Genomic DNA, 14,283 nt, shown 5'->3' on the forward strand with positions numbered 1-14,283 from the left:
CAAGGCGAATTAAAGAAAAAACACCCTGGTTGAACAAATGTGGGTGCTTTCAAATGCCTAAAAGAGGCTCCAAGCCTGAAGTCTGTTAATACTTTAGTGGAAAATACCTCTATCTCAACAACTACGTTACTTCAGAGGGAGCCGTTTCTCACACTGTTTTATACTGTCAACAGCTCTCCATTGCTTGTTACCAAGTAAGTTTTAATGCTAACAATTATTTTGAGTAATTACCAATAGTGTCCATTGCCTTCAAGAAAATGAGGGAAGATTTCTTGCTTTTATTTTAAAACCAAGAATTTTGTTTGTAATCACCTGGTGCTGTTGGTGTATAGATGACTTGGTAGGAGCCATCCTTGTTGTCTTGGATGTCAATCTTGGCCTTAGCAGGACCCTTCACAGAGATGCTAAGTTTTCCGGGACCAGCCTCACGTGTCCAGACAGTGAACTCAGCTGTGGCAGACAACAAACAGAAGAGAAGCATTAGTACGCCATCATAAGTATGCCCATAGCAGCTACAAACAGCTGCAAGGTTTGACCTACTTCCATTTACATACAGAGGTCAAAGTCAAGTTCATGTCTGGATATGAAATTTACCAATGAAGTATGTTAACATAGTATCAAAATTTCTTATAACAGAACTAAAATTATCTGTTTCATGTTGTTTCTGAAGACTAGATAAACATTGTTATTGGTGGAAGATATAGAGGAGGAATTCAGAGGCGACTGCAAATAATAGGGAATAGGTTAAGGGCCAAGGAAGGGGACAGTTGAGGTTGGAGGAGGGGGGGGCAGAGAATAAGGTTAGGGTTTGGATGTTCCTAAATGTTGACTGGAAACAGCGAATGACAAACGCAGAGCTGTATGAAGACTTGCCAAGATTGAGTGATAAGATCAGGGATCGAGGAATAAGATTTGCTGGGCACTTAAGAAGGAGCAAGAGTCTGCATCAAAACTCATCCACTGAGAACCAAAACATGATGCAGGAAACGTGGTAGACCTTAGTTGACCTAAATGTATTTAAATATTTTGAACCCTGGAGAGCCATCACAGTTCGAGGACACCAGCCGAAATAAACAACAACAAACAGCTTTACCTGGTACATTGATCTCTCCACGCTCCAGCCCTGGGCCTCCAGCGTGGACCTTGTGAGCTCCTCCCTCACCGAAAGGACCAACAGTGAACTGGAAGGGACTTCCTGTTAATACACACAAAACAAATATAACCATGATAAGACTATCCTAAGGTTCAATCAATGAACATATTTTCTCTTCAAAAATGTAGGTTTAAATCGTCCAGACTTTATGCTTGCAGCAATGCCATGTGAACTCTTTGTAACAAAATGGTCTAGGCCCAACTTCATAAAACTGTTAAGCAGAAAATATTTCTTGACAAATTTCTTTGCCGAGCACAACTTGAGTAGGGGACCAGCCACAACAATGCAAACATAATGTATCTGTTTCTGCTAAGCTGTATTATTCCGAGCGTAGCAAGTTTTTGTGCTTATAAAGGCTTTATGAAATTGGGCCCTACTAGTGGCAGAATTACATCATGGACATCTGTCAACTTATCTTTCAACAGAAAATCTATAAAGGAAACAGGTAGAGCAAGCTGGTAGCAAACTCATATTGATGATATCAAATATGTCATATTTGTCACTTAAATACTTCTGCTTGAATTTAATTGTGATGTCAAAAATGTGTTACTACATGTAAGTGTAACAATGACAACTCATCTTAAAGGCAGTGGACACTATTGGTACATACTTAAAATAATTATTAGCATAAAACCTTACTTGGTAATGAGTAATGGGGAGAGGTTGATAGTATAAAACATTGTGAGAAACGGCCCCCTCTGAAGTGACGTAGTTTTCGAGAAAGAACTAATTTTCCACGAATTTGATTTTGAGACTTCAGAACAAGATTTTGGGGTCTTAAAATCAAGCATCTGAAAGCACACAACTTTGTGTAACAAGGGTGTTTTTTCTTTCATTACCATTTCGCAACTTTGACGACCAATTGAGCTCAAATTTTCACAGGTTTGTTATTTTATGCATATGTTGAGATCCACTAAGTGAGAAGACTGGTCTTTCAATTACCAATAGTGTCCAGTGTCTTTAAGTATTTGAAGACAAAATACAATTAAACAAATTTAAGCACTTTTTTACCAGCATATGAAATGAACAACTGTACTATTTTTAACCATTGGTAATGAATGGTTACCTGGCACATGCAGGCCTCTGCTCTTAACGCTGACTGTGTGGACCCCGTCCATAGTGGGGACAAACCTGACGACGTAGCGGCAGTCTGCTCCATCAACAATCTCAGCATCTTCAGTCTTACCCTTAGGGTTAGTGACTTGTGCTGTCATGTCCAGTGGATCAGTATCTAGACAAAGAATATATCATAGACAATTAGTTTGTGCCTCTGAAGAAGGTCCGGTTTGAAGAAGCTAAGGTCAAGCGATTAAGAACACCGGATTCAGGCTCTGGTGTTTGATCAGCAGGGTAAGGGTGCGAATCCCGGTCGTGACACTTGCTACGTAAAATTGGGGAGGTAGTGCTTTCTTCTCTACCGGCCAGGCTTCGGACTGATGATACCCAAGCCTACATCCGTATGGACTGTAAAAGGGGTAACCCTGTTTCAGCCCTAGGAGAAGGTGGCAACGGCCTCTGGACAAATAATTGTGGCCCACACCTTGAAGTGGCCTTCAGGCCTTGAGTGTCTGGCGATTTGCATTAAAAACAAAAATCTACCCTACTCATTACAGGAAGTTAGTTTATATATATATATATATTTTTATTATATTTTTTATTTTCATTTCTTATGACTTTAATTTTACCTATATACCTATGTGTATGAAACACTAATCAGTACTCAGTATCGAGTTGTGTGAAACAAATCCACAGGCAAATCACTCAGGTGGGATTCAAACCCATGACCTTTGCATTGCTAGAGCAGCTGTCTTACCACTAGACCACATAGATCGAATCCTATGTGTTAGCAGTGGATACTGCTACAATTTAATAGTAAATACTGAGTAAATGTATACAGTGCTTAAAACACATCAGTGTATTAAGGGTAACATTAAAAAAAATTATTTTCCCAGATCGATGCACTTATAGTAAATTATATTATTTATCCGGATGCAAATTTCTGTGAGAAGTTAGTTCTAATGAGACATACCTGGAATCTTCAAGCCAAGTTCGCATTCGCTGCCAATGTGCGATACGGGAGCAGCCCGGGTTGGCTTGTCCAATGTAGCCTGCATCAGTGGTTCCATGCAGCTACCATCCTCTGGGTGTACCTTGACGTTGAACGGGCTACCAGGGATGTCCTGCTCGGCAAAGCGGACGTTGAGTTTGTAGGTGCCTGGCTCGGCTGGTCTGTAGGTCACTGCGCACGTACCATCGCCAAGATCAGAGCAGTTGATTTCAGTCTTGCTGGGACCCTCAATGGATACACCCAAACCTCCATAGCCTGTCAAACAAAATGAGGCAGTTTTATCCTCGATCCTATACACTGACTTTTGCTTGCTATTAGTCTCTTGCTCAAAAGCATACTAAAACTTTTGGGGGCTGACTTTTGCCCTGTAAACCAAACGCTACATTTTTACAATATACTTTCCCTTGTAGGGTTTGCCCTTCACTTCTTTTAGTGACTAGCAATTTCATCATCCGCCCTTGGAGTAAGAAGTAAGTTTTAGGGGCAAAATGTGCTCTATTTCTATTCAGTTCTCCCTTTATAAATGTGAATCTAGAAATCTGCATTTAGTATTCTTGATTATAATGAATCTGGAATGCGTTTAATTTCATGCTTATTTCTTTAGGACAAAGAAATCATTTTAATTGGGGAATTTAATTTAACTTGTTCAGTAAACACAATTTTCTTCTTTTGAACTTCAATCTAATCAACCAAACTCCAGAATTTCATGTAGAAAAAGCAACATACCAGCATCCCTGGTGTCAACAACAAACTCTGCCATTTGGCCAGCGTCGGCGTCTGAGATTCCACGCCCTCGGACTTTGACCTTAGAGGAGTCGCCAACCTCCTGGGAGCCGACAATGATCTTGAAGGGGCTGCCTGGGATTTGACGGTTGAATTTCTTAACGGTGACTAGATGCTCCCCGACCTCCTTGGGTGTGAATGTGATACCTGTTGGAATGAAGACGTCAGATTATTAAACATTTTGATAACATCAAAATGCCAGGCAGTCAGACATGTTCCGCCGAGTTTCGTGTCGATCTTGATCAATGTTTGGGCTGGAAATTCACTTTTTTTGTAAGTCTAAATTTCCAAGGAGAAGAATGCTGTGCGTCCACAGCACACAGGTTTGAACTGTTTTTATGTGGATTTTTGCCATTTAGACAGAGAAAGCTGTCTAAGGAAATGTTTCATTGTTGACAGTGGTTTTCAATGCAGTTCCATCTTGAGGACTCACCGATATTTCCGTTGGGAAGACGTTTCAGAGTGCATGGTTCTTCTCCTCCACTGGGTGGAGTAATGGAAGCCTTGAGTTGAGTGATGTCAGTCTCCGTGATCTTAAGAGGAACATCGCTAGCTGCTCCGATTGACATCATACTGCCTGCCTTGTCTGTTGGTAAAACACAAGGATAATAATAATCACTAGTTCTCATATATAGCGCAGTTCAAAATAACTGAACCAATGTGCCCTGCCATCGATATCACAGTTTTGTGAAATCCTAATTTAGATTGAGTTACTCGTCCTAACTCGAGATACGACGAGTCCTAACTCTTTGTGAAATCGATCCCAGGTCATTAAGCCATTTCGTAATTGGCGAAGGCCAGGGGTCAATTTCACAAAGATAGGTAAGATATTTGAGCCGCGTGACGTCATATTCAATACGGTCTATAGTGTCCAGTGCCTTTAGGACAACCTTTATGAACTTACCGACAACGTTAGCCTTAAAGGGACTGCCTGGGACATGCTTGTCGGCGAACTTGACAGTGACCTCGTACTGGCCGATCTTCTGTGGGAAGTATGTCACGTTACATGTTCCATCTTTGTTGTCTACACACTTGATCTCCGCCTTGGAGGGACCTTCTACTGCCAGGGCCAGGCCACCTACGCACAAAATAAATCACAGTTTCTCAGTAAAATATCTTCATTCCACACTCTCTGTTCATAGGAGACAGAACAGTTGGTGTATTCGTTACGGTATTTAATTACGATGCTCTTGTCGGGCACTCAGTATGCTGTGTACACAAATGAATGTGTTTCGACTCGATACATTTCAAATGAATCATGTGTTTATGTGGTCACCCTAAACTGCATACAGTTAGACAAATCACAAGATCAAAAAGAATGAGAAGGGCCAGTTATTCTACGACTTCCTATATCTCCGCATAGTCTCCAAAACAGAATGGATCAACCACGGGACTAATTAAAATATCCAATATATTGGGTTATTTTATGATCCTGTTGCGCCATTTTGTTTTCTTTCCCACAATGCCTTGATTGATCTATTGTAAACCATGGAGTGCGTTTTGGCGACCCCAACCAGAACCATTTGTCATCAGTTAAGCGTTTTGCGTGTTCGGTTGAGCGCGGTGACGATGCTGTTCAAACCAACCGGTAACTGACTTGTGGACTCGGTTGGGCTTTAGTTGGGGGTCGCCAAAACGCACTCCAGAGGTTAAGATCAATCAAGGCATTCAGGGGAAAGAAACAAAATGGCGCAGCAGGATCATACACCACTTGGAATGAGGTCGCACAGTGACTCCCCATGTGCAGATAAAAACCTTCACCAAACTGACACCCGAGAAACATAATATACAAATAAGAAAAACCTTGGTGAAACACCTTGTTGAAAGATACAGTATGAGTTGAGTTGGTTCTTGAGTTTATGATGATACTTTTGAATTTTGTTGTGTCTGTTTTTCTTTGTTTTGTTTTTTGCTTTGTTTTTTGTTTTTTTACTGCACCTTGAACACCAAGCAGGGTGGATATGTGCGCATGACAAGTCTTATTATTAATATTATGTACATACCTGGTCCAGCATCCTTTGTGTTGACAGTGAACGTGGCAGTCTCACCGCAGATACCATGAGTCAGACCGGGACCGAAGGCTGTAGCCTGACCGCTCTTCAGCTCATCAACGTGGAACTCAAACGGACTCCCTAAAAATGAAAAATAGTTGCGCTTTATAGAACTCATATCAACCAATATGTTTCCATGGTCAAATTGTAAGTTTTTTTTTCACTATCGCACTCTGTCGTTCAGTCGTCTCCATGTTATTTTTATGTACAGTATTTGATTTGCTGATTAAGGAGGGGGAGGGTTAGATTCGTTTATTTTTTTACAATAGGTCTTTTGAAGTACTTAAGATTTCACTTTATGCCCAGTTTTGTAGTTCCCATCTTTTTTTTTTTGAGTTTTATCTTGATGTATTTTAAAGATTTAAAAGAATACAAAAATAAATAAAAATGTAATTGAATATCTTGAAGTGGGTCTTCCCCAAAACATCTGGGGTCGATTTCACAAAGAGTTAGGACTAATCCTAACTTAGGACTAGTCTTATCTCTAGGACTAATCCTAACTTAGGACTAGTCCTAGACTAGTCCTAGAGATAAGACTAGTCTTAACTCTTTGTGAAATCCACCCCAGAGCAATCAAAAACATTGTTAAGGATTTACCTGGTACGTGGCTGCTTCCGTACTTGATAGACAGTTCATGTTTGCCAGTTTCCTGTGGTGCGTACTTGACGGTTATGGTGCCAGATTTGTTCTCTGTGATGGTGGGAATGTCCTTCTTACCCGATGGTCTCTTGACCTCACCTTGACAAAGCATTGTGGGAAAAGTCGGTCAAAGGTCACATGAAGAACACAGGGTGTTCAAAACTTAAAGGGAAACGGTACCTTGGATCAGGCCAGTTGATCTATGGAAAGCGTTTGAAACCATTTGTTAGAAACGGTTAGAAGTTGTTTTAAAAGTAGAATATATTGATCCACACAAATATTCACCATAATTGCATGGTTTTCTTTATACCTTGTGAACTAACACTAACATATTGGCGTGCAGTGTTAGTTCATGATGTTTAAGGAAAACCAATCAAGTTCGAGGCAAATTAAAATATCTTTATGACCGTATGCATTTTATAACAAACAGTTTCAAATGCTTTTCCTAGACTAACTTGCCCGATTCAAGGCAACGACTACCTTTGTAGCAATTGCTTAATTGCAATCAATTTTTGATAACTTTAAGTTGAGTGTTGATTGCTCGCCAACATCACAAAGAATTTAGGTAATTTGAAAAATTTTTGAAAAATTCTTTAATTTTAAGGAAGCTCATTCGTAACCAAGTAATAAGAAAAGCAAAAAGTGACAGGCTTTTAAGAATTTTGGGTTTTCATTTGCATTTAGCAAACAGAAAGTTTGACACATTCAGTCATTTACAACTATACAAAATAATATTTTTCTTTCTTAAAAATAACAGCAACAAAACCTTTCTTAAAAAAACCCAGTATTTCATCAATGTCAACAATTAAGTATACAACATTTAAATTCAAGTATATGGACTACAGAAATAGTCTTTATTATGAAATGACAGAAACAAATTCACCAACGAGAAACAGAAATAGACCAACATGAATAAAATGAACGATTAACATATATGTGCATGGTAAAGTTGATGCATAGACAGGAGAAAAAGAGGTGATAATTATTAATTGTAAACATTTAGATAACAACCAAAACAAAGAAGAGCAAAATATACAGATAAAAATATGTTACATGGAGTTGGGAGAAATAATTGATTACTGTTGGAAGAAAGAAGTTTAGCGTTAGAAGATGGAGGTCAGAGGTCAGAATACTCTTGATGAAGTTCGTTTAAGCTGTGATGATTTAAAGAGAGACAAAAAAGAAAAAACAAGTGGTTAATATTCCGTTACCAAAATAGCAATTTGAATCCCTTCTCAAAAAAAATGATAAAAGCATGTTCATAGATTAACAAAACATAGCATGTCGTCTGTGTCAAATATTAGTTGTGATAAATTACCCTTCTAATAATCTGGTGGAAAAGAAAGGTCAAAGGTTAAATTGTTAAAGGAAGAGAACAAGATAAATCAATGAGCTCATGTATTAGTGATCTATATGACCCCAAATAATAAGTAAATTAAATAAACACAAATCTGACTCCTGATAAAAGAAGTTGACTTCTATTCATTTTTGGGGATTCTGTTCATAGAATTTGTAAGTACAGTTTCATGTCTTGCTTCAGGACACGTGCCATGACCAGGATTTAAACCAATACTCAGCTGACCAGTAACCTCAGAGCTAGAGTCTGGTGCTCTGTGAAGCAGTAATGAAGAATCTTGTTTAAGGACACAATTCAGTGCCACAAACAGGATTCAAACCAACACTAAGCCTCATCCATTCCACAATTTACAGAGTGGATACTTCAATTTATTATGATGGTTTTGGCAGTCAGGAAATTCTCGAAGGCAAGTGTTCCGGCAGGTTTTGTGAAATTGTAATATTGTTGTTGCTGGTGCCAGTGATAATATACCATCTGAGAGGAGATTAATATTAAGTATTCCTGCACCTTAATTCCCAATGGATTATCTGAATGGATTAGCTCATTGAAGTTTCATGAAGTTAAAAATCATTATAGTCACATCAATGTGCCAAAAGTAATAGCTGATTTAGAGCTAAACGGTTAAAAGAACAAATCAGTCCATTCCGTGATTGCCCAATTAAAGATGATGACCCTGTTAGAATCAAACACAATGAGCTTGCAGTAGTTTATTTGTAGCCAGTGAGAGTAGTAGATGTTTTTTTTTTTGTTACTCCGACTCGTTGCGCCGACTACTCACGAGTCCTCCAAAGACTCACCATTCAACGGTCCTTTACGCTCAAAATCATCGGGAATTTCCACGGCGAAGTTCCTATCATTTGGGGTGCCCAAGGGGGACACTTCCCCGTTGGGATCCTCCCCAGGCTTATCCCCGAAACGCCGAATGATCGGATCAGTGACCCTTCTCAAGAGACCCTTGAGACCCGACCCTGATGGGGAGCTCGGACGTCCTGTTGTTAAAGTAGAAATACATTTCATACATTGTATTTTTGGACTGAACGAACCGAAAGCGCAGCATCCTGGTCGGGGGCGGATACAGAATGTGAAGGGAACCATGCACTTTCGTACATGTATGTGTTTGTTTATGTGTAGAAAATAGAATTGTTACAGCTCTATTTTGATATTTCAAGCTCATTCAACTTTACAAAAGGTACCCTTATGCAGCAGATTATCCAATTGAGATCTATGCAGGGAACTATATGCCCTTTATACATATAAATACTTTTTTTTCCTTGCAGAAAAAAAAGCAAATTTCTATTATTTGATTTTGAACATTCAATCGCATTCAAAGTTACAGGAAGTACCCCTGAACAGGCCGAATATCCAAATGGGATCCCGGGATCAATTAACAAGGCGTAGTAATCTTGTTTCGTGGCTTTTCAATTAAAAGTAGGAATCTCTATGAATTACATATCCAAGGCAAAAAAAACGAGAATTTGTAGTAAAAAAAAAAAAAAAAAAAAAAAAACCAACATTTGTTTTGAATTTTGAATAAAAACCATATTTATACATGTAGTTCGTTAGTGAATTGCAATTCACCTGCGTCATCATCAGGGGTAGCCCCCTCGTCCTCTGGAGTATCCACAAATGCACCAAAGTTGACTCCTAAACACCAACAAAACAGACAGTTAACGCTATTAGAATCAGTGCCTCTGCTTAAATTATAACATGGATTCTACTTAAGATGAATGCATTCTTAAAAAATAAAATAAAAAAATTCAAATCGTCACAGTTCAGTTTATAACACATTAAATCAACTCTTGTTGAGCAACTCTTCTGACTTGAAATAACATCTTTTGGAGAAGGTTAAAAGTACAGGCATAACAGCTTTAATGCAAATTTAAGACTGAAGGCTAATTAACACAATATATAATTAAGGCTTGAGTGCCTTTAGTCAGGGATTTGAACCAAGGCCTCCGGATTATTGCGCTGGCGCTTTACCAACTGAGCTATCTAGCCCTATGTTTGCGGTCTCCCCTATTTTGCCAATATCTTTGTAAGTGGAAAGCCCAGAATGGCTGTATTCAAACTATGCCAGGAAGTAACGTAAATACTTCATATTTATGGTCGCACTCGACTCATTTTTAGACTATGTAGTGGGGCGGTTCAGCTGATAAATTGTTCACTTTCTCTTAAAAGCACGAAACTTGGCCCATTGTTAAAGTAACACAATACAAACTTTTTTAGTCCAGGGGCTACCAGAAATTCATGGCGACCATCTTGGATTTAAAAAAGGCCCGCCATTTTGGACTTGTTTTGTTCAATACATCCAATTGCCTCACCTGCCTCGACAGGCTTTGTTTCCTGTTTACCGATAATCTCCTCAATCTCGTCCCCACTATCGTTGGGGCCGCCATTCTTCCTTGGTTTCCCTTCATCTAAAAAATAGTCATGGATCATTCGCATACAACAATTTTAGGTCAATAATATTTGAAAAGCAAAATACAACTTCAATAATTAGTGAGCAAATTAACGGGGCAATTGCTTCAAAGCAAGTGATTAATAATGTTAGCAGTTGCTGCAGCATACCTCTGTAACAAATAAAAGTGCTAATGAGAATTATCTTCAAGTACGCGCTACATGTAATCCACCAATCAGATTCGCAGAATGGAGTGGTGATAAAAACCTATATTGCACGGCTAATATCACTACCTGCGTCTTGCGTGTTCTATATGTCACGTGCCAAGTTTGCTTGAAGATAAATTATGTTGTCACACACGCGCTCGTGGAAATACGGAAAATAAAGCACGCCTGCGTCCCAAATCCAACTCGCGCTATATTATTCTGTATTCCACTCGCGCTTGTGTGATAACTTATAAAATCAAGTGGTCGCTATTGTATGGGTGTTATTTCTAGTTTAACTGACTGATCATTCAAGTGAACTAAAGATGCCCGGTTTGTGACTGCAGGCCTTATATTTCATATAGGCAACAGAGGTGATTGCCTCTGTTGTTCCTCCTGGTCATCGCCTTTGTGCCCTTGAAAAGCTCCAGTAGAAATTTACAATTTCCTCATAGTTTCCCCTTTACCAAGGAGAAAATGCCTTGGTGCCCTTGCCCTTTCAAAATCAAAGCATGTGACTGTAGTTTTAAAAGCATCTACAACAGTGCAACATCATGTTAATGTCAGCCAATTTGTAAATTCCCCAATCAAACTCACTTGAACGATCAATCAAAAGTGTGGGGTAAAAACACTACCCAGCAATTATTACACAATGAATTCTGGCGGAAGGAAAGCACCTGAAAGAAAAACGACAGTAAATTTTACGATAGATTAATAAATAACTGGTTAGAAAACCTGTCACAAACCAAACGGTGCGCTAATACACGACTTGGTGCGGTGTTAGCTATCCTTACACCTTGTATTTACACATCTGACATACAATGTGGGATTAAAACACTACCGTACCACCTTACAATCAACAAATGGCAAGTAACTACTGTAGAAATGTTTGACCAAGAATGACATGACCCTAAAAACAGCCTTCCTTGTCTTCTATCCCTGGGGTTCTTGGCTAAATACAGTAATCCTTGAGTTCACCACCAAAATTTGTAAATGAAACACGGTAAAGTAAAAACTATCCAATGGCATTACCGCAAATCAAAAGTACACTGATTAACAAAAGTGATGGATTATTTTGCCTCAAAGAAAATAAAGTTACAAATTAACTTCCCGCCAAGAACCTTAAAACAGAAGAATGATGAATACAAGAGAATATTGTGTTTCATCAAATGTCTACCACTGAGCTGCTTCAGATTGGCATGCAACGATCTAATCCCATGAGTGCGGAAGAAACGAAACCCAGCTTAAGAGTAAACTGCTAATCAAGTCATAGTATAACTAAAGGACAGTGCGAATGAGTGAATGGCCTTTCCACATGTGATGAGCCAACAGTAGTCCTATGTATGCAATGGTGAAGTGATTACATGCAAGGTATCAATAGATAAACGCTTTATCATCCATGCACCACTGCTCACCGTCAATTTTTCCAACCTCCCCTTCCAAATCCAAGGCAAAATCCCAGTCGTCACTGGGCCCTTTATCCTTGTCATCCTTGTCGCCCTTTTCCCCGAAACGATCGCCCAACCTTCGGAAGGGCTCCGTGACCTTTTGAAAAAAGCCCATCGCAAAGCTAGGCGAGGTTGGCTCTGCTGTTGACAAGATGTTTTACGCAAAGTGTCATTTATAATCGTTCACCTATTTAGTTAATTTACTGGATGTATTGATTTATCATTGCACACAAAAATTCACGTCAATAATTTTGACGGAGAAGCCTTAGGTTTTGGTTACACTTTTACTTTCAAATTTGCAGTAGTTTTTTTTATATTTTTGTTTTACCCCTTTTCATTCCCCCCGTTTTCTGGAATTTCCTTTCTATCTGATGAGGTATGCTGCTTGCTAAAGTGCTGCAACCTAAATGAAATAGCGCTTAAAATAAATACGTATTATTGTATTGTTATTTTTTTAAATACCAAATTGTGAGGGGTTCTTTCATGGCAGTATGTTAAAAATTAAATGTTAATCAATATTTATGTCAGAATAATTAAAATCTCTACCAAATGTTTGAAACAAATTCATCTACCATTAAAATCATAATTTTTTAAGGGTTTATTTAGAGGTTTCATGGTAGTATGTTAAATTTAAAGGCAGTGGACACTATTGGTTATTACTCAAAGTTGCCAATAGTGTCTAGAGTCTTTAAATGTTGATCAATTTGTAAGTCAGAAGAATGAAAAACTCCACCAAAGTGTTCACCTGCGTCATCTTTGTTCTCCGCATCTTTGTCCAGAGAGCCTGGCTCATCCTCAAAAGCTCCAAAGCTTACTCCTGTCCATGAAATTACAGAGCTAGCTTAGCCTCAATTGTAAATACTTATTGAACTTACAACTAGGGGAATAAAAGGGTAGCGACGAGTTCTTAAACGGCCGTTGTTTAAACACTTGTATTTTGTTTATACTATGAGAATATGAAAACTGTCTGGCTTTAAATGGTGGATTAACTATGTGATGATGCAAATTGTCTGCTTTTAAATGTTGGAGTAGGTGGGATCAACTGTGTAGTGACATCACACAGAGTTTAACTGCTGGTCCCATACTTCCGACCAGTTTGGAATTATTACTAAGAACATGCAGTTTTAAGAACTGAAATCTACATTTCTGTTTTATTTAAATTATTTTTGGGTTTTTTTTATATCTAGAGTATAATTATTCCATTTCCTTATGTAGAAGGCATTTTTATTGCTCGTAACCAAAATGTGGTTTCTGTAAAAAACATTACTTTTGTATGTCTCTTAATAATGTACAAAGAGAACAAAGAGAGGAAATGGTCAACCACACCTAACATTGTACAGTGTTTTCTGCTTTTCGATAGTACTGTTATACGCCTTTCTTGATATTAATGCATGACGTCATAATTCTTACCCAAAATGGAGCTATGGGCGGACGTCCCCCATCACTTGCAGTGGCTGCGCCTATAGCCTCGTTTTGAGTTAGCATTGTGACGTACCTCATGCATAAATATTAAGAGTGGCTTATAAAAGAGAAAGTTGAAATCAGCTGAAAGCTGAACTGACATACTGTACGAGATTGCTATCAACAGAATCTTTAATGATCTTTAAAATTGCTCCGCAATTCGGCCCCCACTCACCTGCTTCAACAGGTTTAACCTGCTCCATGCCAATAACTTCCTCAATGAAATCATCGTTCTCACTTGGGTGGCCATTCTCACCTGGTTTACCTTCATCAAATATTAATCAACATGTTTTAATTTAACACAGGAAAAAATGCACCCCAAAACTACTGAAGCCATTATTTGTCATTATGTTGATATAATGCACACCGCACAAATCATTCCCATAAATAATGGCACCTAAAGAGTATTTTTGAACATTAATCTTTTCTATGAAAATTTAAAATTTGGTTTAAATAACCATTGTCTGAAATGTTCGACACACATATTTTGTTTGTCCATTTTACACCAAGCATCCTGCTAAAAACAGGGACTTTTTTTGTATACACAAAAGCTTGGCTAGCTGGGTGGCTAGTTGGAAATTAAAAACAATGCATTATGAAACTGCTCTCTACTATATGTAAGTTACGTGTACAACCTGCAAATGTAAAACTTATCGACTTTTTAATTAGTAACTTGATCAGTCCTGTGCTATTTTCAAACTAGAAAGTGCATTAAAACTGAA

General features: G+C 38.5%; 1 protein-coding gene across 8 annotated transcripts in view; it reads right to left on the reverse strand.

Moving 5' to 3' along the window:
* The window catches only part of LOC117303737 (filamin-A-like), a 120,451-nt gene that overhangs the window by 7,016 nt on the left and 99,152 nt on the right, over positions 1-14,283 (reverse strand). For 4 of the 8 annotated variants that reach the window (XM_033788060.1, XM_033788077.1, XM_033788051.1 and 1 more), the window contains 15 exons: positions 13,737-13,826; positions 12,846-12,917; positions 12,068-12,241; positions 10,373-10,468; positions 9,630-9,695; positions 8,849-9,040; positions 6,653-6,793; positions 6,008-6,136; positions 4,909-5,082; positions 4,438-4,590; positions 3,948-4,151; positions 3,183-3,476; positions 2,220-2,384; positions 1,094-1,195; positions 313-450 (listed from right to left, as the gene is read on the reverse strand). In XM_033788060.1, the coding sequence (XP_033643951.1) occupies positions 313-450; positions 1,094-1,195; positions 2,220-2,384; positions 3,183-3,476; positions 3,948-4,151; positions 4,438-4,590; positions 4,909-5,082; positions 6,008-6,136; positions 6,653-6,793; positions 8,849-9,040; positions 9,630-9,695; positions 10,373-10,468; positions 12,068-12,241; positions 12,846-12,917; positions 13,737-13,826 (2,190 nt within the window). The remainder of the gene's footprint in view (positions 1-312; positions 451-1,093; positions 1,196-2,219; positions 2,385-3,182; positions 3,477-3,947; positions 4,152-4,437; positions 4,591-4,908; positions 5,083-6,007; positions 6,137-6,652; positions 6,794-8,848; positions 9,041-9,629; positions 9,696-10,372; positions 10,469-12,067; positions 12,242-12,845; positions 12,918-13,736; positions 13,827-14,283) is intronic. The other 4 variants (XM_033788069.1, XM_033788084.1, XM_033788094.1 and 1 more) reach the window with 4 other exon arrangements.

This window comes from Asterias rubens, chromosome 2 (genome assembly GCF_902459465.1).
Source record: "Asterias rubens chromosome 2, eAstRub1.3, whole genome shotgun sequence".
In the NCBI taxonomy this organism is placed as follows: Eukaryota; Metazoa; Echinodermata; class Asteroidea; order Forcipulatida; family Asteriidae; genus Asterias; species Asterias rubens.